This window comes from Excalfactoria chinensis, chromosome 2, assembly GCF_039878825.1.
Source record: "Excalfactoria chinensis isolate bCotChi1 chromosome 2, bCotChi1.hap2, whole genome shotgun sequence".
Classification (NCBI taxonomy): domain Eukaryota; kingdom Metazoa; phylum Chordata; class Aves; order Galliformes; family Phasianidae; genus Excalfactoria; species Excalfactoria chinensis.
Window position 1 is genome coordinate 139550169 of NC_092826.1, and position 24603 is coordinate 139574771.

Sequence of the window (24603 nt, forward strand, 5' to 3'; positions counted from 1 at the left end):
GGAAGCTTCCTCAGTGTTATTATCCAGGATGAGCAGTGTGTGGTTTTAGGTTTAAGTCGGCTGAAGGATAAACTGAGGTTTTTGGAAAGGTTTGCTAGCAGCTTGCTGGCGCCACGCTTCCCCTTTTATTTCAGCCTCAAGACTTTGCAGTAATGCTTGGCTGGTGATGGATGACACATCCCAGCAACCCATCTGTTTTTGTATTATGGCAATCAACTCACAAGAATAGCTTTTATTATTATTATCATTTAAAGATGAAAGAGGCTCTGACAGCCTTTTCTGTTGTCGACATGGATTCTTTAATTTAAACTATTAAAGCTTAAACAAGGTTGGATATGAGGAGGAAGTTTATCACCCCGAGGGTGGTGACGCACTGGAACAGGTTGCCCAAGGAGGCTGTGGATGCCCCATCCCTGCAGGCATTCAAGGCCAGGCTGGATGTGGCTCTGGGCAGCCTGGGCTGCTGGTTGGTGACCTGCACATAGCAGGGGGCTGGAACAGGATGAGCACTGTGGGCCTTTTCAAACCAGACCATTTTAGGATTGGGCTGAGTGAGCCCAATAGGAACCCAAGTGTCAGATGCATCGTGAACAGAGCCAGAAACTCTCATTTAAGTGAGTTATCTTTCCACGTGGAGAAAACAAAACCCCCAGGGGTACAAGAGGCAACGAGCTTGTTATAAGAACTCCTCTTGTTCAATTAGAGCATCGTTACACCCCGCAGCAATTAATATCTCCTTGCTGGGTGGTGCTTCCTGCTCACAGCTGGGAAGCGATCACCAGAAACTGGTTGCTTAGAAGCTCCTTTTTCTATGGGAAGAAGGTGGTGCTTAACTACTAAAACAACCACAACGCTTTGTTTCCCATTTAAGAAACAGTTCCCAACTAAAGGAGTTAATCTCCATTTGCCAGCAGTTCCTGCAAGCCTCTGGGAGAAGGAGGCTGCTGGAGAGGACCCCGAGTCCCATCCTGTGCAGCTACAGCACAGCTGAGGAAACTACAATTCCCATAGTACTTCCACATACTGGTCCTGCAGTGACATCAGACGTTCTATGGGCACAGACTGGTTGTAAAGCAAGAAGACCAAACATGTAAGCTCGGTGTTTCTTTCACTTCTGCAGCAGGGCCTTTGGCAGTGTGAAATCTGTGCTTGCTAAGGGAGGATTCCTGCTGCCCTACAGCCGCACGCCTCGGGGGTGGGGGCTGTGCAGCCTTGACTCGGCTGGAGCCGCTTTTCCCCGCCGTGTGAGGCTCCTGTGTGTGTTGGTTGGTCGGGAGAGGCGGTACGTGTCCTTAAGGGAGCTGGAAAACGATCCAGCGAGGCGATTTTTGCAGCGTAGTGTTTGCTCGGGTTGCTACGATGCTGCAGTTTGAAGCGCGGTCGTTTGTGTCGGTCCGGCAGTGCTCAGCCTCGCAGGAGGTTGCGTGTGATTAATACGTGAGAATCCACACACAGACGTCTCTTAATGTGGACCTGCAGAGCTTCCTAGTGAGGGTGGTGTTGTGAGCCTCGCAAAGTGGTTGGGAAACTCGTGGGTTCTTGCTGTTGTACTCGAAGACACTGAAAAACTTGGAGAAACTGACAAACAGGTAATAGTTCCCCCCCATTAATTTCTGTTGAGAGACAATTTAAAGCTGCTGGACAGCACTGTGACCTGATTTGTTCAAGCCTGCAAACTTGAAGACGTCTATTTATTGCTTGGATTTCACATTGCTGGGGAAGTGACCAAGTAGGAAAAGCAGCTTTCTATCTTGGTAGTGTAATGGAACGGAGCTACAGAGATCTCTAATGATACGTGACATATACCAATCTCTGTACTGCTGATTTAAAGAATGCTATTTGGCCCCATCGGTTGGTTTATAACTTCAAAGGCTTTTTTTTTTTTGGATAGAATGCTGAAATTGTCAGTGACTTAATTAAATGCTTGTTTAAAATGAACTAAAAACACTGTGGGGGAGGCATCTTCATTTAGGAGGTTAAATTATAGCCAATAGTCCAATGAATCTGGACAAATATTTCCCAACTTTAGTTGAAGTTTTGTATTCATAAATGAAAAGGTTCACTGGGAATGTATTAGTACCAGTATTTGAAAGGAAGCCATCTATGTGTTGTGATCTTATTTTTAATATACTTTGGCCACTTTTGGGTTAGTTGCAGGGCTGTACATAGGCGGATGGTAGTGCTCACTGTTGGCAAGGTTCATTTGGAGTTTGTAGTGTTAACACTGACAAAAAAGTGCTGATTTGAAACGTGAGAAGACGAGCTGATGTTACACTGGCAATGAAGGGTTGTGGGATTGCATTTCTGTAGGATATGGTGGGTTATGTGGGTCTAGATATGGGTCTAGAAGCGTGTCACTCTGCTGATAAGCTTTGGGCATCTATCAAATGGGATGGGGCGAGAACATGAAGCGGGTCATCGGTTTTCCCTGCGAACAGAACAACTTGTTGCCATCAGGTGTTGGGTTATGGCTGTTGGTCTTTCAGCTCGTGGTTTTGGGGCAATGTCAGAGGGAAAAAAAAAAAAACAACAATAAAAATAACCTCCCACAACTTAAAGCTGTGTAAAAGCTGAGGTCGTGTTAAAGTGCTCCGTGAGAAACTTTTGTTCTCTGTCAGTTGAACGAAACACAAATGGGCAGCGCTCCTTTAAAGTCTCGCTTCTAGCAAAGCTCTAACCGAGCACATTCAGGTTGTGAACCCTAATGTGGCTCCTGCGCTGCTTTGAATGCTTTTTGTGGCTCGGAGTAGCGCCTGTTTTGAGATGCAAATGGACTCTTTGGGATTTCAGCCATCAACCAGCCCTGTGAGAGTCCCACACGGTTATGTTGTGCCACAGGTGCAGTGATTAGCCAAATCATTCACTTCATTCCGTCTGCTTTGGCAGAAAAACAGCAAATGAATCACAAGTAGGTTAAAAGCTCAATCAAGATTAACAGCTTAGGCACACTGACTGAACGAACCATCGCAGGTGGTATTGAGATATTACCAGGCATCTCTTCTGAAAGGAAACCGGGGTTCGTGTGTAACTAAGGGCCTGGGAGCAATTGTATGCACCTGAATCACTTCAGTGCTGAGCCGTCTGGCTTAGCTTAAATACAGGGTGAGAAATCTTCCTACTTAGAGGGGTTACAGGGCTTTCTGCAGGGCCAGGAGTTGTGTTGCTGCAGCCCCTTTCCTTGCTGTATGACTTCTTTATTGTACCATCTCATGTGAGAGCAGCAAGCTCTGCTCTTCCACGAGGCACCTGCAGACCTTCTGCAGAACAGCTCTGCCAGACTTTGCTGTCAGTCTGAGCACATTTCTCTGCTGCGTGGAGATGGAAATGCTGTAAGAATCCCAAGGAAACATACAGTCAGCAGTGGGTGAACAAATCCATCTGCTCCTAGTGCCTGTTTCCAGCAGGGCCTTGGGAAAGAGTGGGAACTTCTCCGTGAGCTGAATGAGATGTTGTAGCAGATTCATGGATGCGTTTGAGATTAGGTAAATCCTTAGTTGTTCCATTCAGCCACCATTGGATGTGGGCATTGTCTGACATAATCTGATCACTTTAGAAGAGTAAACTTTTGAGTCTAAGAATTTACCACGATGCGACAGTCACACATCTAAGCTGCTTTTCAATAACAGATTTGTAGGAAATTATTCTGTAGTGCTCGCAAATGAGTTTTCTGCCTAACAAATAAGACATTGACAGACCTGATAATTGTTTCCCTTTTCTTTCTGATTGTTTTTAAATAGGTCAAATCTGCCCTTAAGAATCTGAATTTCTGCTTGTATGGCAATGCTGCATACATCACAGAAGAGATCTTGGGTGCTGCTAAGGAGGACATGGTCAAACCAACTACTATACGTGCTCATTACAAGTCTCAGGTGGGTCTGAAAAGCGAGTCTGCTTAAGGAAACAAACACTTTTATGTTGCTTCTTATAACTAATATTGAATATGTGCATATGAAGCCAGCAAAAAAAGAAGCACACGCACACAAAAAGAAGAGAAAATGCTGTATTACAGCTGGAGCAGATTTCACTATTGCTTTGTGCTTGTGAAGGAGATTAAGCCCTTTTGGGGCAGTCAGCACTTGCTCAATCAGACTGACTCTGGGAGCCTCTTGTCAAGGGCTGTTCTTCACTGTGTGTGAACAACAACTGCTGGGAATTACTTTGGATAAAAACCCTTTGGCTATGTGAAATGAATGAGTTTTGGTGGTAGTGCAGAAAAGAGAGAAACAAAAACGTAAAGCCTCGGTAACCAATGAGTGTACTTAATGGTAGTTGGGCTGTGGAGCTCCTAAAAACAGGAAATGCTTGTCTAGCTAATAAATCAGAAAATACACTCAGTGTAGAAGTACTAATACTGTGCAGTGCTGTCACTTACTGGCGTCACAAATAAGTTCGACTGCTGTTTATAAAAAGCATCTGTAACCAATTCTCTGTAACAGCATGTTCCTCCAGTTTTAGGATAAGTGGCTGTAAAAGGGCTTTTTTCCTGATTTAGATCAAATGTTTTTGGGGAATGCTCAAGTTTGTTTAACCCCTCTGAGCTTCTCAGAAGTTAAAAGCCCTCTGTGTGCATTTGAAGACACTATGTGCCTTCATAGCAGTGCTAGATATGGTGTTAAAGAGCAGTGGGGAGGGGGAAGAGTATGCTCAGTTAGGCTTGGAGGGAGAGAGAGCTTAGTGTGTACATACTTCTGTTTTACAGAAGTGTACTGAAGCTGCATCTTGTCATGCTTTGAGAGAAAAAGAATCTGCTGAGATGGCCTATCTGGGGGTTTAGATATGGTCTAATTTAGTGGGAGCAGTGGTTTCTCATGACTTGCAGGGTGGAAAGAATGAAGTAGGAATCCAAGGGGAGACTGTTAGGAGTTGCTATTTGGTTTTGTTGGAGACAGCATTTTGTATATTGTTTTATTTGGTTTGAGGTTGAAGTTCTGAATGAAGCACATCTGTGGCTCTGCAGGCAGCCCTTCCTTTGCAGAGCCTACTAAAGAGGGTATGGCTCTGAAATTCAGCAAAGAACTGTGAAAATAAAGCAAGCTGTAGGAGACAGCACACTGCTTTACACCTTTTTTGACTGCAGCATGCCCCTAGCTGGTATGGAAAGCACAGATCAGAGTTTGTTTCCCAGTTCTTCAAGAATTTTGTTGAACTAGATAGAAAGAGAAACCTCCAGTGTTTTGGAAGTGCTAGCAGATGAGGCGGTATCTAAGGTACATGAAGTACCTCTTCTGCTGAGCTTTAATCACATCATCCTGCACAGCTCGTATTAGAAGTGACTAATGGCCCTGAAAATAATAGGCAAATCCATTCGTTACAGATCCTATTTTTAATCTATGCAAAAGTATTTTGTATTTAAGCCAAGGAGCATAATTTATCAGTGTGTTGATTCCCCAAGGACTAAGCAAGACCAGAGCCCAGTGTATTTGCTGGTGCCACTCAGTTATTACTACAATTTTGGCCTTGGTGTGCTTCTGCTTTCTGAAATGACACCTATGTATTGCTCATCAGCCCTTTGTAGGGGATAATTTGGATGCCACACTTCTCATCTGCAAAGATAGGAGCTGCTGTGTCACCTGAGCAGTGTTGTGCTATGGGACAGGAAATGATTCTTATATCTGCTTACTGACACAGATATTAATAGCGTATTTCTGTGTAATGTTACAGAATCTGTCCAGACTCTATAGGGTAATAGTAGGAGGAGAGAGAGAAATTGTTTTCTCTTTTAAACCAATGAGGTATGAGGTAGTGTAATGACCAGCCCTGAGTTTTTGTTCTTCTAGGTTACCAATGACTTTTTAAGGAAGCCTGTCAGTGGCTCTAGAGAGACTTAACACATACAGCTTCATCCAGACAGTGTAAATTTCCCTTAAGCTTTTGTTTCTTTTCACTTGTTGAGGGCTTTGGAGATGCTGCTCCAACAGCAAATGCTGTCTCACAGAGTTGGCAATTCTGACCCTATGAATATAGCTCCAAGTAATAATGCTGCTTTTATCTTAGAAGCAGAAGAATGAGAGCTTGGTACAGCAGTTTAAATGTTTGCAAACAAGGCACACTTGTCACTGCAGCATTGCTTTGTTCCTTTTGTATTCTGTTTTTAACGCACTCCAGGATCTGAAGTACATGATTGAGATCTGTGTGCAGTTTCCAAAGGGGATTTAGCAAGTGGTTATTTTGATCCAGGACTAATTTGACCATGCTGATGAAACAGTTCTCATTTTCTTTCTTTATTTTTTTTGAAGCTAGTAAAAAAGATACCCCCAAAAAACCAAAACAAGGAGAATCCAGCATGCTGTGCCTTCTCCAGCCATGTTTACAACGGAGGATGTGAAGTTTATTTTATCCTCAGTCTTAGAAGAGATCTTGCTCTCTATCCTCAGCATCCAGGTAGCCAGAGTCCAGTATGGCTTCTGAACATCACCACCTCAGGTGAAGCTGTGTTCTTACGGTGCATCCTGAGTTCTTTCTGCTGCCAGCTGTACACACACATGTGCTAGCAGCAGCTCTGCTAACTCTTTTCCATTAACTTCCCAGTGCTGCACTCTTCTGTGTCTCTATCCCTAGTAAGAGCTGGACAGACAGACAAAGCTGCTTATTGGAAGGGGCTGTTAGAGCACTGCCGTGCACCCTATGTCTTTTTTTGGTATTTTTTTGGTATTTTATTTTATTTTTAGCCCTTGTTTTTGTTGAAAATCCTTGACTAACACATCCAGATGAATTTGAGGGTACCTAAACAACCTCCAGGTGGTCTCACAGCCACAGAAGTGATCTTAGTGTATAAATACATTGGGACTTCCAGTCATTTCATCATATAAACTGAGAGTTTCTTCCATTTTATTTTTTTCCCCAGGCACTGCTATTCATACATCAGTGGGCCATTAATGCAGCTTTGGGGGAGTGAAGGGGAAAAGGGAACTTCTCTTAACCAGGTTTTTCTCTGTAAAGTTTACAGATGTTTCTCCCTGCCTATCAGGGGTTCTTTACAGGAATGTCCTGTGCTTACATGGATCCAGCAGGGGTCATCTGTCATCCCAGACATCTAACATTTATTTTCCCCTTTCCTCTACACAGGTAAATAGCAAGAAACAAAGAATGGACACTCAATTAATTTCCCCATTATTTGGAGCAATTACCAGCCCTTCACCTCCTTTAGAATCTTCCTGTCTGCACAGTGACTGCTCAGCACATGGGGAAGTTGTTGGCACCAAAACTCCTTTCCAAGACTGCACCGAAACACGGTACGTTTATACACACTGGTTGTGTGCGTGTATATAAATACATGAACTTAAAACGTTTGTAAGAATAATGTTTAGGGAATTAAATGGGAAAACTGTGAAAAGATCTTAAAGGCCAAGCCTTCCTTCCCTGCCTCCCTTCCCTCAGTGCTTCAGCTCTCAATGGCGCTGCTGATGGTGCAGTGTCATGGGATGTGAGCAGCACAGTGTTAGCTGCAGGTCAGGTAGAAGCAGCACCCCTCTGACAGCATCAATGCGTGCAGTGCTGCTCTTGAACGTCTGCCAGCCTGCTTAACGTGCCCTCGAAGTAATGCACTCGATGCTGGCAGAATGCAAAGTCGTTTTTGACTTGCAGCACGTGTTAATGTGAGCGATGTATTAAGCATAAAAAAGTGACCTTAAATGTCAGCTAAAATTACGTAGTTTGTGTTTTCTTGGCATAAAAGATCAATGTTCTTTTGTGAGAGGAAGTCTTAGTTTCCCCCTCAATTAAAGCAGTCTAATTTAAAGTGCTTTCTGAAGAGGGGAGGATTGCTGGGTTTCCATTTAAATTGTAATGACTTCCCATCTTCACTTTCTTTGGATTCTCAGTCTTAACATCAAAGCTATTTTACCTTTTCAGTCCTCCACTGGATTTTTATGAGGTCCTCTGTAGTAACCACTGAAATCTTGATGTATTTATATTACTGGAAAATGCTAAATAATTACTTTGAGCCTTATCAAGGAGTAAAGATAGTCACGAATGACACAAGCATTGTGAGAAACAGGGAACAATTTATTCACAGTTACATAAACTACAGTCACCCCCAAATATAATTTTCCCCTTCAAATATATTCTTTATGGCTGTATTGCGTACAGCAGTTAAAACTGTAATGTTGAAATTATTGCAGCTTAAGAAATGCATGAAACATACTTTAATATTAAGCTTCCCACTATCTTTTTTTTTCCTGATACCACATGATGGCAATGTAATACTGCCTTGTTTATAGGATTGGTTGGCTGGTGCAGATTGGCATGGTAGCTTTCCGTTCCTGCTACCCATGCTGCTGCTGCTAACAATTCCAGTGTTGGATTGTCTACTATTTAGAACCAGTAAATATCTCAACTTGGTAGGCACCCACAAGGATCATAGAGTCCAACCCCTGGCTCCACACCAGAGCACTCCAAAATCAAATCCTATGTCTGAGAGCACTGCCCAATTGTTTCCTGAGCCCTGGCAACCTGGGGCTGTGCCCACTGCTCTCTGGGACAGAACGTTTCCTTCATCCCTGCCTGACCCACCCCAACACACCTCCACGGTTCCTTTGTCCTTGTAGCTGTCACCAGAAAGCAGAGCTCAGTGCTGCCACTCTGCTCCCTATGAGCAGCTGTAGGGCTATGAGATCTCCCCGCAGTCTCTTCTTCCCTGCCCTGAACAAACCCTGTTCCCTCAGCTGCTCTTCACTCCTTTTGCCCTCCAGACCCTTCACCATCTTCATAACCCTCCTTTGGGTGCTCCCTAACAGCTTCATGTCCTTCTTGCATTATGGTGCACAAAGTGCTGCTCAAGGTGAGGCCACAGCACAGAGCATGCTGGGACATCACCTGACAAGCAGTTCTGGGTCTGATGTCCCACAGAGAGAAATGGGATCACTTTTGGCCCTACGACACACTGGTGGCTCAGATTCAACTTGCTGCCAACCAGAACCCCCAGATCCCTTTCTGTGGGGCTGTTCTCCAGCTTCTTTTCCCCTGGCCTGCAATAGAGTCAAGGCTGCCTCATCCCAGGTGCAGAATCCAGTGCTTGATCTTGTTAAACTTCATGTAATTGGTGATTGCTTAGCTCTCTAATGTGTCAAGATCTCTCTGAAGGTCTCTCTCCTGCTCTCAGACATAGGGTTTGATGTTTGGGTAGTCCTTTGTGGAGCCAGGAGTTGGACTGCATGATCCTTGTGGGGTCTTTCTGATTTCAGATGTTCTATCATTCTATATCCAAGAGAGTCGATAGTTCCTCATATTATTATTATTATTATTATTATTAATTAATTAACAATAAGAAGGAGGAAGTTTGATGTTGGGAAAGAGGGAACTGCAGAGGTTCATGAGATGCTGTAAGGTTAAGGAAGGTGCAAGTGTTACAAAGAAGTTAAAATGTGGAGAGGTCTTAAAAGCTAGTGAGGCATCAGTGACTAATCTGCATTATGGAGATTAGCAAGGCGACAGTTCTAATTGTTTATCTCATAGCCCTGGTCTTTGTTAATCTGCAATGCCAGCATGGATAATTCTGTAGGGAAACAAGCAGTGTAATTGTTTGGATAAGCTGACAACAGGGAGGGCTGAGAGAGCTTCAGGGAGGCAGAAATGAATGGGCTGAACAGGAACAGTTGGAGTGAAGTTTGCTGAAGCAACATATAGCATCTTAATTAGCGTGTTAAGTTTTAATTGCTTTCAGATATGAAGTTAAATGTCACTGCAGGCAGCTCTGTAAAGGTCTCAGTTTGCACCTGAAGCAACAGATAAAAATGGGATTATTGAATCCCAATAATATTATTATTGAAGCCAGAAATTAGGGACACTAAAGGAAGCTTTCTATTAGTTTCAGGCTGTAGAATTCACAAATGCGGGAAGAAATTAGTATGCATGTGCTGAGAATACATTAAACTGGCACACTCAAGAGACACTGCTAATATGAGTGAAAGGTTACATTAATGCTTTACCTTTTGGATGTTTTATTTAGCAGGTTAAAAAAATCTTATCTATGCTTTTGCTGTTGTTACTTTCCAGGGCACAGATAAATCTTCCTTATTCTGGCAATGGCCCTGATATGGTTGGGCTGGTGTCGAGCATCTTAGAGGAGCCAAACAAGGCAGAACCAGCTACAGACTGGTAAGTTCATTCTAAATATTCTTATGTTACGTATCACTTCTACATCCTTTTGTCACCCAAAAGTTGGGAATGATTGCACAGAATGGAGAGATAAAGGTCTTTCTCATAAATGCCCTTGAAAAGTGAAAACTGTATTTTATTAAACTAGAAGTAACCTGTTAGGAATGCGGCAGTTTCAGTCTTCCATTGGCTCACAGCATTGGGGAGGGGTGGTGGGGTGGGATGGAGGGGGAATGTTTAGAAATAATCAATAGAGAGTTGTCTGTTATTCATCGCATGCAAAATAGTTATAAAATCGACAGTTCTGAATGTGTGTTCTATAGAAGCTAGAGAACAACAGTGGCAGTCAGGTTGCATTTAGCACTTACTCAACTGCAGTAGGGATTTCTTCCCCTTAAACTCTTAAGGAGAGCTGGGTACACTTAGGCAAGAATGTAAAGGGAAATGTGTCAAGGGGAGAAAGTAACCCTGGGATGTGAACTGTTGCAGTGTTAAAAATGCACTGTTGCTGAAGGTTTGTTAATTCTGTTGCAGGAATTCACTTTCAAGATTGTTTCCACCAACGTGGGCTTCTGATTTAGCAAACAACGGTGAATTCTCAGGGCTTTCATCTGAGCACTCTGTAGGCAATGAGGATTTGACGTGCATGCGGAGCTGCTACCAGGAGCAGCTGCTCCAGTCACACAACATGGAGGTGTTGCACAGAGGTGTAGAAGATCCTTATCTGATCAAGTCTTGGCTTTCTCCACCTGATCCCTGCTCTCAGCCTGCTGATGCTCTGAAAAACGGTTATCCTGAAAATTCCTCTTTGGAAAGCAATAATTCCATCCTCCAAGTAGGGTGTGTGTTTCAAGGTGCAGATTGTGATCAGCACTGGAACAGTTACGAGCAGCTGAGCTTAAATGAAGACTCTGAAAAAATCGGTCCCAGCTTTAGCACTTCTTCTCAGAACAGAATTAAAGATGGCACTGTTGTTCAGAAAGGGTGCTGGAGAACTGAGAGAGCAAGGGGCAATGTGATGACAAATGATGCTTATGAACAAACCAGACATTCTCCTGGTCTTTCTAATCAGTCTGTTGGTGACTCTTGGGATGAGGTGTCCCAGAACAGCCACTTCTTTTCTAAAAGTTATGAAGACTTTACAGCTGCTCAGAAATCCCAGCCATCTGTTCATCCATCGCTGTCTTTTTTCAGTCAACCAACAAAGGAAAGTTGCTCTGCAGTGACAAATGGAAAACCACGGGAAACCCATGTGCAAAATGATCATCGGAGCTTTACTTTAGGGGATGTTTTTAATAATAATAACCATAATGAATGTAAGAAACACGTTAGTCCTGGAGAGCGCTCTCATAAAACGTCCGAGTTTGATTTGTCAGTAAAAAATATACAAAATGGGAATTACTTGTTGTACCGTGGACACATGTGGCTGGATGGGAAAAATGCAAGTCCAACAGATGCATCAGATGTGTTTGGAAAGGAAGTGGTTATGAGCACACAGTCATCACTTGGAGCTTCAACCACATCTGGGGGCTCTTCCCCCCATCATCCTATGACACATTCCTCTTATTACTCACAGACCTCCCCAGTCCTCCCGTTGGGAAAAGATAGAAGGTTACAAATATCAAATAATACTTCTAACAATTTGGGAGTTTCTAATTTCATCTCAGACATCCGGAAGCAAATGAACCCCTTTGGCCACTCACAGAATGATTCTTTGATAAGTAAGGAGTGGCAGCAATGTAAGTTCCCTGTTAATTTTCCATCCAGCTGGTTAACACAGCAGAATGCTTTAAGTGAAGGCCCTGGAATGTGCCACAGGTTTCAAAACAAGCAAACCCAGGAAAACAGCAATAAAGATGTTAGAAGAAGCAGAAGGAACTGGATTCCTCACTTTGGATATGCAACCCCAAACTGCCAGCAGTTCAATGTGCTCCAAAAGAGCCACGAACAGAATGGCAGGATCGTGTCAGATTTTATCAATCCTTCTTTTCTTTCTTCCTTCCCATTCATGTCTGATTTTAAGCAAACTCCCAGCTTTTCTCCACTTAATCACCATCTGTTTTCATTGGTAAAGAACATCGGTTTTCCTCCTTCACCGTTTCCATTCTCAGAACTCGTTGATCTTCTTCATTACGATGATTTTAACCACTTGAATCCCTTCATCGGTGATCTGTTTTGTGGGGAAATAACTGCCCCATACTTTACATTTCCAATGCCATTTAACAAGTGCAGACCTCCCAGGAGCCGCAGTGGACCTGCTAATGAGCTTCACACCCAACTGGAGGAGTGTTATGAGCAGTGGAGGGCTTTGGAGAAAGAGAGGAAAAAGGTAAAGCATCACTGAGAATAACTTTATGTCAATGCTAGTGATCATTTTAAACACCTTACAGGGAATGGGTACTTTGGCATTTCTCTTCTTTTGAGGAGATGTTTCCATCCCAAAGAAATCTGCTTTGAACATACTGTTTGTATTGTTTGGCACGGCTGCTTTTAAACCGTATACGTGTCTTCCAGCTTTGATTTCTAAGGCTCTTTCCACTCAGAGCTGCTAACAACATTTTTCTCTATTAACCTGCAATATTTGCTACAATGCATGTGGTATTTCAGTTCTTTGGCCAGTGATGCTTACTACTGTGGATGCTGTTTTTTCCACATATGGTCAATAAAAGAACATTAGCTATTAGTTGTTGTTTCATTAGGACTTTTTACCATTCTCAAGCCACCAACCATACAGTTCTTTTGTAGCCTTTTGGAGGTCTAACTAGAACTGCCTGCCTCATTAGCTCACTAATGCCCTTAAACAAGATTTCTCCCTGCCCATTCAGTCTTCTCAAGGAGTGCACTGTGAGTGAGGAAAGGTGATGGTGGTTCTTGCTCTGGTTTGCTGGAAAGTGTTCTTGGAAACACACTGTGTTCTGCTGTGACAAATACAGCCTGCCAGTGCAGGACTGGGATTTCACTTAAACCATTTGGGATGATTGAATTTGTCTTCATCTCATCAAGCACATTTGTGTTTGCCTGAGACCTGACTTTCCTCCTAGTGGTTTCCTTTGCCTACACGCTTGGGTTTTGTAGTTAAGCACAGCACCTGCAGATGGCTTCATTAGTGAGTATAAGCTGTTCTTGGTCCTGCAAGTCAGCTGCCTTCGCATGGTTCGCATTCCTGCAGCCAAAACACTTTCTCCCCAGAGAGCATGACTGCATCCTGGCTGCCTGATAGGAACGTGCCAGGGCTGCATTTGTTGCTGTTTGTGGGTATTGTTTGGGAGGACACTGGTTGGCAGGGATTAAAAGAAGCTGTTCTAACAGTCTGAACTGTTCAAGGACAGTGCTGAGGCCTCTGTGACAGTGCTGTTCAGCTCATTAGTGTATGTGAAGCTCACCTTTAAACAGGTGCATGGGAGGAGATTTTAAGTTTCTCAGCACGCATGCATTTCTCAAGATGATCAACAGAATCTTCCTCCAGTGGAACTCACATTTAATTCCAGCTTGTCTGATCAGTTGGCTGCTGCAGTTCCCAGAGAGCTGTGTTGAACTTCAATGGCAGTGAGTCTGTGTTTCCTTCCCTATAAATCTCACTCTTCTAGAGATCTGTTACTTAAGAACAACTGTGATTTAGGTGTGCTGCTTTGAGTGCTGCCTAAAAGCATTTCCTCTATAGTAGAGCTGAATTAAGGAAGTATTCCTATCCTACAGCAGGTGGTTATGTTCCTAGAGAGATACTTGGGAACATTTTGTTGTAAACACAGACAGAAATAAAGGTACAAAGCTCTTCCACTGTGTTTGAAAATTCTTAAGCAAATGAAGTCATGGATTTTAATAGTAATTTTAGACTACAATATTATTTCCATTTCCCCTTCAGACCGAGGCTGACCTTGCAAGGAGCTTTCCAGGAAGGTGCCTTTCTAGCTCCAATACCGCTCCTGTGTCTCATCTCCCTGCCAACCCATCTCGAGTGGATCGTCTGATTGCAGACCAGCTCCGAGAACAGGCCAGGGTGAGTCTCCCAGAACAGAGTCACAGCACCAGACTCAATACTTTGGTTCTTCTTTGTTTTCTGTTGTTTTGGTTTAACAGAGAGTCGCAAATACGTGGTCACCTTGGTGTTTTCAATGTGTCTGGTAGATGCTCACCTTAATAGGGAAAATGGAAATGCTTTTTGGTGTCCCTGTGCACAGTAATGTATCTGCTGCCTTGAAACACCACATGGAAGCCATCCACGTAACGCAGGCACGGCGTAAGGATGAGATTGTTAACGCTGTTAACCCACAGAGACAAGGAGTGCTGCGCTATAGAAATGAGAAAGGTAAGTGCTTCCCATACCTGCAGCTCCAAAAGCTTTTTGGAAGATTTAGTTGTGAAAATATGTAGCTTGAAATAGATGGTGGCAATAATTCATTGCATCTTCTGCAAAGAAGTTAAGATATTTTTTCATTGCTTTTACTACTTCAAACACCTTGAAGTGTTCTCTTCCTAATTAAAATATAACTATAAAAACTGCTTGGTGATATTATAGAAAAATAAATAGTCCAATAAATCAAAATATGCATGTTTTTAAACAAGTTTAATTCTGCTGTTTGGCTAGTCTTCCTTTTCAGCTTATAAAGTAATGAATGCTGTGCAACTTCATAGTGTCCACATTAACTCAATCATGGAACTACCAGAAATTACACTCCTGAATTCCCAATTGCTGTTGAAGTAAAGCCAGATTAATTTGCATGTGTTCATCTCTAGAGGCTTATGTGCAGTTTTACTGTCACCAAGCACAACTGCTTCTTAATTAGATGACTTGCTTCACAAATTTGCCATTAATCTGCTTTCTAATGGTGACTCTGAAAGCATATCAATTGCTAGGAAGTTAACAAACTGTAACTCTTTTCTATTATAAATAGCTGTAAGAAAGTGCTTGTTAGAAAATAAGCCATGATACAAAGCTGTGGAAACCAGCATGTTGTAGATACTCAGTTTTCCACGAGGTGAGCAAATCTGGCTTCCTGAAAGTGATGTGTTAATTGGAAGAAACACACTCGGTTCATAGCAGCACGATCTTCCATAGATTTTTGTCTATTACCGATGTTTCAAAACCAATGCGACTAGGAGGAACTGCATTCCTTTCCAAGAGTTGAGGACAATTGGAAGCTGCTATTCAATATGATGATTGCACGGCTGATATCTTTAGGTATTTGGGTTCCAGACTGGAAGAAGATGATGTTTTTGGTAGAAAGCACTTGTCTCTCACAATGTCATTGTTAGAGGAATGTACCTCAGCCTCACTGCTGTTAGATCCTTTCTCAGCACTGTTCTGCAGTGTCTGGATTCGTGTCACTGCAGTGAAGGTGACAGCGTGCGGCTCTTTGGCATCCAGCAATGTCTGAGATAGCCCTTCTTGCAAGAAGGGAAAACTGAACCATCAAGAGTCAAAATGTTTTACTTTCTCAAGTGGGTGTCAACCACCTTCTGAATGATGTCACATCCTGAAATGTAGTTGTCCTATAATGAAATCTATAAGCTGATGACATAGCCAGAGCTCAGCTGGGAGTCATTGCCACCAGCAGGTAGGCAACAGGCACCAGGGATTGCATGGAGCTCATTTGGCTGCCCCGTGGTAGGTAGACTTACTGATCATGCTTAATATCATTGCAGATAGTCTCCCATGATAACATCAGTTAAATAGGCTCAATTATTCTACTGCGGGGATGATGGGTAGTTACTCCAGTAAATTTTGGATGCAGTTACAGTTGCTATTAATGTGAGATGCTATATCTATCAGTTGCAGGAGAAGAATAGCTGTTGGAGTTCAACAGTTACAGTAACTATACAAGATTAGCTGTTTCTTGATAAAATGCTGTGTACTAGTGGTGTTAAATGAATTCAGATAGCTTTTCTATCTATTAATATTATCAGGCTTGTGTAGTAGCTTTACCTAGAATGTATTTTTCTGTTGCAGATGTTCTGGCTCTGGCAGCTGCCATCAGAGAGCTGGCTGCTTCCACACGCAGGGCTCGCACTGCGTTATGGTGTGCATTACAGATGGCTTTACCAAAACCCTCCCCGAGCAACCCTGTGAAGCATGAAGCTGAAGGGACATCACAAGAGCTTTGTGCTGCAGACACAAGCACACAAGGATCTGACAGCACGGAGTATGACAGCACAAGAAGCAGGGAAGAAAAACCTGAGGAACCCATGAGGATATTGGAATAACGGCTAATAGTGATAATAATAATAAAGGGAGGCAGAAGGCTGAGGATAAAGGGGGAAGGGTGAAGTGGTCTATGTTGCACTGACAGTGTTTTCTGTAGGTTATCAGAAAGCCAGGAGGTTACAAGAATTGATCGGCGCTACAGTTCTGTTACTGTGATTCTGGTGTTGAGAGATGCATCCCTTACCAGTGTTAATGCAATGGGGATATTGCTGGTGTTACAATTTCTGCTACATTAGAATTGTACGAAGAAGAACTAAACAATAGCTGAGCATTTCCTTGTCTGCTTATCCAAAGCTACATATCAGCTCTGATTCAAGCCATGACCTGAGAAGCCAGTGCGGTGGAACTTAATTCTCCTTCCTGTGTTAATGATATAACCTAGCATACAGAAAAGAGGGGGACAGAGTCATTTGAAAGGCATTTAATTCAGGTGTTGATTTGTTTTGCACCATTAGGTAGTTCTTTTCAGTACCAAAGTGATCAGTAATCGGGTAGCACCCTGTCACTGAGCTATCCATGCTCCTGTGTTGTTTTTCAGTTGAGGAAGGTGGGTTATTACTATGTTTGAGAATAAGCAGCAGGATTAGTAATGAGACTAATTGATTTCTCACTGGGTTATAAACCAGTAACTACACAGCATAGTGTGCACTTCACTAAAAAATGCTCTGTGTTAACAGCGTGTGTTTGTGATACTACAGACCTATGGGAACATTCCATATTTATTTTAATGTGTTTATTCAGTGTTTATTTAAAGTTCAATTTTAGTCATGTAAAGTTGGATCTTTGGCCAAACCTTCTGAATAATCAGATTTAACAATTTACTCAGGAAATATGTGTGCTATTATAGAAATATACACGTATACATGGGGATTTCTTAGGGGGGGAGGGATGTTTGCGAGGTATTTACACAAAGTTAGCTTTAGACTAGGTTACCAAAGCTGTTGAACTGGTTTGTTTTCTGTGTGGAAGACACATATTGCACTGCTGTTACCTCGTGTCTATTGTGTGGCTTAGACAATCAGGAGTGCTGTGTTTGTGTGAGTGTTCAGGGGGAGAATTAGGGCAGAATAAGTAATTCCAGTTTTCTTCTTGTGGCACATAAATAGTTTTTGTGCTTTCACAATTGTCTTAATGCAACACCATCTCTTACGTGTGACTACTAACCAGCCGTGGCTCTTTGCTATTGCTATAGTAATGAATGGCTGTGGAGAGCAGTCCTCGCATGAAAAGTGAATTAAGCATAAGGAAAGTTATTGAGAGGTATAAATGAAGATGCATCTGTGTTCCATAGTGTTCATGGTTACCCATATGTCAGTGGTTTATAGGCTGGTTTGGCCCACATCTGGAGAAGTGGAGTCTGCAGTATTTCCGTCCATGGCTAGTTTTTAATTGTGATTACTGTATTGATAGGAAGGCAGTGCTGGGAAGCCTTGATCTGCCTTTCTGCTCACAGAACAACTGCAGTTCTGCAGAAGCACGTTGTAGCAGTGTGTGTATAGAGCGTGGTCCGTCTTATTGTATTGCTGTGTATTAATCATTACTCCCAAGGGACGTGTTCTTCACTGATTCAAAATGTAGTTCATGTGCCTTCAGCAGTCTGTTTCTGAGTGCAGTAAATAACAATATGCTCACCTCTGTTTTCCACTGCTGTTTAATTAACTGTTTACAAAGAGTCACAGTGTGGCTGCATTGGACTGCAGCTAACAGCTGGGGTAGGCTGGTCGTGCTGTGCACCATCACTGCAGAGGGTCACAGTGCATGGGATATGTGCGTGTTGCACTGAATTGTTGGTGTGGATAAGAACAATGCTCCTGGCTTTAGGTACTGATCATACTCATGTTTGCTGACTTCAATGAGGGTAAAGCTTTGGGCTATTAGCTCATGCTTAACCCAGAGAGGTGTCTTCATTTCAGAGTCTGTATTTGTTTCTTATTTATATTGTTTTCTTCCCGTTTGTGAAGCTTTGTTTCTGTACTGAGATTTAATTGGTTTCTTTTCTCAGGCTGACTTGTGCAGTTTACTTTTCTTGAGTGAGCAGTAGCAGTGAAGCAGATCTGCTTCCACGTAACAAAACAAGATGCTTCCAAGTCCCCTCTCCAGTCGCAGTTATTGCTAAGTTAGGTGTTTTTTTTAATGCAGAGTGGATCTGTCATGTTTTAAAATCCCAGATTGAGAGTCCAATGCAAGATAGAATTTAAGTTATTTTTGTGCACTGCAAATGCATTCGGACTCTTGTGATTTGATCTTGCTGTTTCTCCAAAGAAGGGCCTGCATTAGAGCTAGGATGTCACTTCTGGTAGCAGGTTTGGCATCCCTGCTTTTCTTCAGATTCCACAGACACCTATGGAAATTGAATGAATCTGATGGGATTTATAGCAACCAGCACTAAGAAGTTTGCACTACTTTGTCTCTACTTTCCTTGGAGCAACATGCAGGGAGGCAGTCTGGGCTCATCTCTTTGGGCTTGTGCTTTTTGTCTTGTTGGGCTGTTTTCAGAAGTGTTTGTCGGATTGAATTGTTCCTGAGCTGCTCTTGTTGCTTTTTCTTCCTAGATGGGATGTTTTATTAGCTGTCGGCATTCACCGCCACCACGAACCTCATTCCACTCTGCCCGGGAGTGCAGCTTTTGGAGCTGATTTACCTAACAGCACAAAAGCTGTTGCTCTAGGCTTCATGTAGGATGCTGGGGTTTGTTGTTGTTGTCATGTTTGAACTGCTATAGAGGTTATGCAACCAACCAACCTTAAACCTGTATGCATTATTTAAAGCTTATTTTCTTACCTGTTCTGCCTTTGTTTTATTCTGTTCAGGAGTGATGATGTTAATGCTGCACGTTGGAGCAACCCTAAACAGTGGTGCTTTGAGGATCTTGCTCTTAGTATCGTTACTGCTCTGATGATGTATTTGATTCTACTTTATGGCCACGGTATTCTACATTATTTTTTTAGTGTCACTGAGGCAGAAAAACTACTTCAGGATTATTGAACTCTTAAAAACCATGCACGACATTGGACAAGATTAATGAATATTGCACACTGGTGAATGTATGGGAGCAGTTGACTTTGGAATGTGTATGTTTAATTAATGTTATGTAAAAAGAAATGCACTAGGCTACTTAAGACACAGGTGCTGTGGCCAGCAGCTTTGAACATTGGATATCAAGGAACACCAGAAAAGTGTGTTCCTGACCTTAATTTTGTTTCTCTCTATGCTGACAAACGTGGAATTAACAGGGTTGCTTTCCTCCCTCTTAAAGCTGAGGAACGGACCCAGAGCAGGAGCTTCGGCTGAATTCAGTGTGTGGGTTAAGAGGATTTTGCACCTTGTTTCTCTCCCACTTGCTTGGTCAGAAATTAGCTGCAGCCATCCACAGGCCTGAGTTTATTTCTGAAGCAGTTCCCTGCCACCAGAAAAAAGATAAAATCACTCTCCCAATCAATTTAAGTGATATAAAATGGAAGGTCGTTATTTTTCTTCGTTAGCAATACTGTAATCAGGGGTGCAAAAAGACGTGTGCTGTCTGTGCTTTTAGAGACCAGAAATAGATGGGGTTAGGAGCAACACGGAGAAATGGGGGGAAGTGGAGCTATAATCCCTCTCTGCTTGTTTTCCTTTCTAATGCTCGTTTGGCAATGATTTGCATGCAGTCTCTCAGAAGAGGGTTAGGAAGGATGCAGTCAACTCGCAGTCCTTGCCAGCTGGAAGTTACTTCACACTTGTATGAAATACAACCAGCTGAAAACACCCATTTATGCACAGTGATAACCTAATGAACATTGTTTTTTCACACAATTAGGCTGCTTCCATTGTATGTGGGAAGAGTTTCCTTTTATTTTATGACACAGGCAAAGATTAACGGGGTCTGTATTTTAATGTACTATGTGGCATCTGAAGCATCTTCTACCTGTTTGCTGTTCAAACTCATGTATTTAATAGCAAGTTTGATGCTGCTGGTGTCACACTGCAGGAGGTGGGCTTAGAGCTGATCGGTTCAGTAGATCCAACAGCAATATCTGCAAGTATGATTTAGGTGTTTAAATGCTAAAAGAAATAACTGCTGGTGATACAACAGCCAAAGTCGATGAGAAGGCTTGTGTTACGTGCGTGAGAGTCTCAGAAAGGAGAGAGTGCTGTACTCAATAATGGCCAGTGTAATTTATTAGGGTATTACGTACGTGGTTGATTCCTTTTAAATAACCAGCTGTGTTGTATGCCTCCTTAATAAATAGTTGCGGCTTGTTGTTTCATTTAGTTCAATTTGCACTACTCATCAGCTGCTGTTCTTCAAGAGAGTTGAACTTGTTTTTGTCATTCTGCCTGGAAAAGATGTTGCGTGTTCTGCTTTAACACGGTTTAAAAAGAAATAATCATTAAATCTTCACTTTTTATGGCATCGATTTCATTATTTTGACACATCCTGTGGGTGAAGAAGGGGCAGATTTGGGTTTGTTTTTGTTGTGCTTGTGCCTTAGGAATATCCTTTGAGCTGGATGCGGTGTTGTACCAGGTTGCTTGTTGATGAGGTGCAAGTGGCAACAGAACTCCTTCATGCTGAGTGTTGTAAGAGGTGCTGAAAGACAGTGCTTTGCAGATCACTGATGTGCAGAGCTGTACTTCCCCCCACCTCAGCAAGATGGTTTGGGCCGATTTCAGGTATATGGAAACTCCAGAACCTGGGTTTGCACATTGACAGGGTGTCTATGTGCATGTTGGGTAGGTTTAAGCATCAGAAAACAAAGCACATTGTAGATGAACTTCAGACACTTCTTCATGCAATAGCTAAGCAGTATAAAAGGGCTGGGGGTGATTTATCTCAGTAACACAAAGGTGTTAGGCTGCAAGTCTGGCCAGTTGCATTGGCTGACCGGGCCTGTGGCTCCTCCTCTAGTTACAGATGGGCTGTATGCCCCTTGTTATGTTGTGTTATGATGGGGTTAATCCTATCTTACGCAGTGAATTAGTTACTGGTATCAATTCAAGCATTGCACGGCTCATAGGAGGATGTGTTTGTTTGTCTTGAGGAGTCTGGCATGAGATTTCCACAGGGTGTGCCATGTTATTACTCAGAACAGAGGGCAGCAACACCAGATGTGGAGAGAGCAGGATTTTCTGAAGCACTATTTTTGAGCCTGCCCTTAGGGAAACGTGCCTCCACTGATGGCTGTGTTTACTCAAATGCAGCTTGGTTGCTTTGATACTTGTTCCAAAACACCTGCAATGGAATAATTGCAACTGTTTTAGTATAACTACGCTGGCAACTTGCCTGTGAAGAAGATACTTGTGGAAACAGTCAGTCATTTTCCTCCTAGCCCAGCCTGCTGCCTCCCCCATATCCCCAAACTAATCTGATAGTGTTTAGTTATCTTACATAGATTTTTAAATAGTGCCAATTGATATATTTGATGGACAGTCTGAATTATTTTATTTTATTTTATTTTATTTTTTTAATTTTTTTATTTTATTTTTTTTATTTTTTTATTTTATTTTTTTTTATTTTATTTTTTTATTTTATTTATTTTATTTTATTTTATTATTTTATTTTATTTTATTTATTTTATTTTATTTTATTTATTTTTTTTTATTTTATTTTTTTATTTTATTTTATTTTATTTTATTTTATTTTATTTATTTTATTTTATTTTTTTATTTTATTTTATTTTATTTTTTTATTTTATTTTATTTATTTTATTTTATTTTATTTTATTTTTTTATTTTATTTTATTTATTTTATTTTATTTTATTTTATTTTATTTTTATTTTTTCTAATATAGTTTGGTTATACTGCTGAGATTTGAGTCATCACTGAATATCCCAGTTTGGAAGGAACCCAGAAGGATTATCCAATCCAAATCCTGGTTCTGATATAGTTCTATATAAAAATGAAAATTGTTTCCATAGTGCTTGTTAATGTTGCTGTGACAACTTCTGGTTTCCAGCTGATGAATAATGATGTGGATGGATACATAAATTTCAGGAGTGTTGAGTAAGGAAACGCACAGCTCAGCAGGACAACAGATGGGGGAGCTGCAGAGGCAACATGAAGGTAAGGAGATGTTCTGGAAGCAATGGGACATATTGGGTCACTGTGAAAGGGCTGGAGATGGTTTGGGATAAGAAAATGAGATGCTTTTATTTATCTTTATGCCTCTTCCACAACTGAAACCTCTACCAAAGTGGAGATTTACACATGGCTTAAAGCATGTGACTAATCCCATTGACACTACTAAGTAGTACTACTTAAGCACTTAACTTCATATTCCTTTTAAGTAACTTTGAACTGGTTTAAACTTCTCATGTTTGACATCCCATAGGGAAACCAGATGCTCATTCCTTCTGATGGTTTAGTGTTTTCTGAGTACTTACATGCAACACCTTCTGCCCAGCTCCTGTCTGATCTCTCCAGCTGTGTGATCCAGAATCTTGGCGTATCCTTCAAGAGCTTGACTGCACTCAGCAAAGAAGCTATTCACAAACAGATGAGTACTTCATTATGATTAAATTCTGTTTTATTCAGTGTCGAATCTTCTCACCTTGCAGTGAAAGGTGCTGCCCGTGGTGTGTAGTCAAGAAATAATTGGCAAGCTACTGGCACTTGGTGATGTTTCATTAGAGGAACCTGCTTATGAACATGCTTCTGAATCCAGCCTTCATGGAAATGTCACTTCTCAGGAAGCAACACCACGAGGGTGCCAAAAAAGCCCAGATCAGAAGCTCTTCAGGGATGCACGCGTTCAGAAAAGGTGGAGTATGTACAAGTGAAGCTGTAACAGAAAAGAAAGGATCCAAAAGAAGAAATACAAAGAAAAACCCCTGTGGGAGACATGGTGATTGCTTAACAGCAATGGAAGCATTTTTGAGAAACAGTTTTATTTTGAGAAGTATCTGTTTTCCACAGGGAATATTATTTAGCAATGACAACTGCACTGCTCTCAGTGTAAAAGAAGAAATAAATCCAGTACCTGTGTCTAGCAGTGTCCTTGGGTTTATTTCTTCGTGAAGAAAATCAGACTGTAAAGAAATGATGGAGGCCTGTTCACAGGTGGATCCTATAGAAATACCTTATTCCCCTTGATACTGAAGCTGACCCATGCAACATTCAGGAAGTATTAGACAACTTTAATGAACAGAATCATAGACTGTCCTAAGCTGGAAGGGATCAAATCCAACTCAATGACATCTCACGATGAGCCTGTAGGATCACAAAGCACTGTCGCTTGGAACGGACTTCTGCAGTATCTGCTTCCACCCCTGCTCACAGCAAGCCAGTTACATAGCTCAGGACCCTGTCCATTGAAATTCTGCATTTCTCCATGAATGGACATCACACAGCCTCTCTAGTTGCTTGTTCCAATGTTGCACCTCTCATAAGGAAGATACTCATTTTTCTCCTGTTTGGGATTTCCTTGACTTCTGTTGGTTTTTGTGTGCCTCTGAGAAATCTGGCAACGTTTCCTATAGCTCTCTCCCTACCCTTTGGCTTCTGGTATGTGTCAGTAAAGCTTAGGAGGAATGTGAGGTCATGCAATGGAAAGTAGGTAATGATGAATGTCCTTTCAAAAGTTATCAGCTGTACGATGGGAGTAATTTGCAGTTGTGCTCTACAGCTGTATGTATAGGAAAGCTCAAGGTTACTCATGCATTCACCTGGAGCCATAAGCAGGTGCTTGGGGGATGGAGAAATTCAGTTCCATAGCACTTGTCAGGACAGAGGGCTCTGTCAAATGAAATCAAATCTGCTGTGGGCACTGATTTGTTACTGAAAAATTGACTTTTACAGAGTCTGTCACAGCTTTGGTACATCAGATCTAGAGTTCCAGAATCACAAATCTGAGAAGTCTGAAATAATACATGAAGGCAAGGCCTGCAAGGTGAAGGTACAGATAAAAATGGTTCAGATCTACTATCTAGAAAGAAGTGCATGTTAAAGATGCAAAAACACTGAGAAAGATGGCTGTACGAGCCTTTTATAAACTATTTTTGGAAGCATTGGGTACTAAACATGTGTCACTTTTGTTTATTCTTCATTGCCTTTTCTTTATTGTCAAGGCATTTGAGTCAGAGCCTATAAAAACTGCTGAAGAGATTCTCATTTGTTTGCGCATTCCTGAGTTCTGGCAGAGACTGTAAGACAAGCTGCAAGTAGATCAGTGAAACCATGAGGTAAATGCTCCCGAGAATACATCAAGATAGGGGTAATTCAACAGGAATGTTCTTCCCATTGGATACATGTGACAGTTTGCTGGAGTTTAACCCAGTTTTGGTACGTCCTGGGTGGGGTCCTGGACAACCTAAGCTGCTGGAGGGCA

The 24603-nt window shown here is 42.0% G+C and overlaps 1 protein-coding gene across 4 annotated transcripts; it reads left to right on the forward strand.

The window, feature by feature from the left end:
* Nucleotides 1-913: 913 nt before the first annotated feature.
* LOC140249115 (uncharacterized) lies at nucleotides 914-20692 on the forward strand. Of its 4 annotated transcripts, none has more exons than XM_072330415.1 (8): nucleotides 914-1090; nucleotides 3738-3869; nucleotides 7066-7232; nucleotides 9994-10095; nucleotides 10630-12424; nucleotides 13958-14092; nucleotides 14221-14401; nucleotides 16043-20692. In XM_072330415.1, the coding sequence occupies exons 2-8, from the start codon at nucleotides 3828-3830 to the stop codon at nucleotides 16294-16296; spliced, it is 2676 nt and encodes an 891-aa protein (XP_072186516.1). In that variant the 5' UTR covers nucleotides 914-1090; nucleotides 3738-3827; the 3' UTR covers nucleotides 16297-20692. The 4 variants fall into 4 exon arrangements, with proteins under 4 accessions (XP_072186516.1, XP_072186517.1, XP_072186519.1 ...); XM_072330416.1 differs by lacking the exon at nucleotides 914-1090 and adding an exon at nucleotides 1143-1589 and having other exon boundaries at nucleotides 16043-17147; XM_072330418.1 differs by lacking the exon at nucleotides 914-1090 and adding an exon at nucleotides 3316-3329 and having other exon boundaries at nucleotides 16043-17147.
* The last annotated feature ends 3911 nt before the right edge of the window (nucleotides 20693-24603 follow it).

Bases quoted from the DNA above. Each gene is read 5' to 3' on its own strand.
- LOC140249115 (XM_072330415.1), top strand. From the start codon at position 3,828: ATGGTCAAACCAACTACTATACGTGCTCATTACAAGTCTCAG. The intron at 3,870-7,065 runs GTGGGTCTGAAA...TCCTCTACACAG, and splicing joins GTGCTCATTACAAGTCTCAG to GTAAATAGCAAGAAACAAAG. The intron at 7,233-9,993 runs GTACGTTTATAC...GTTACTTTCCAG, and splicing joins CAAGACTGCACCGAAACACG to GGCACAGATAAATCTTCCTT.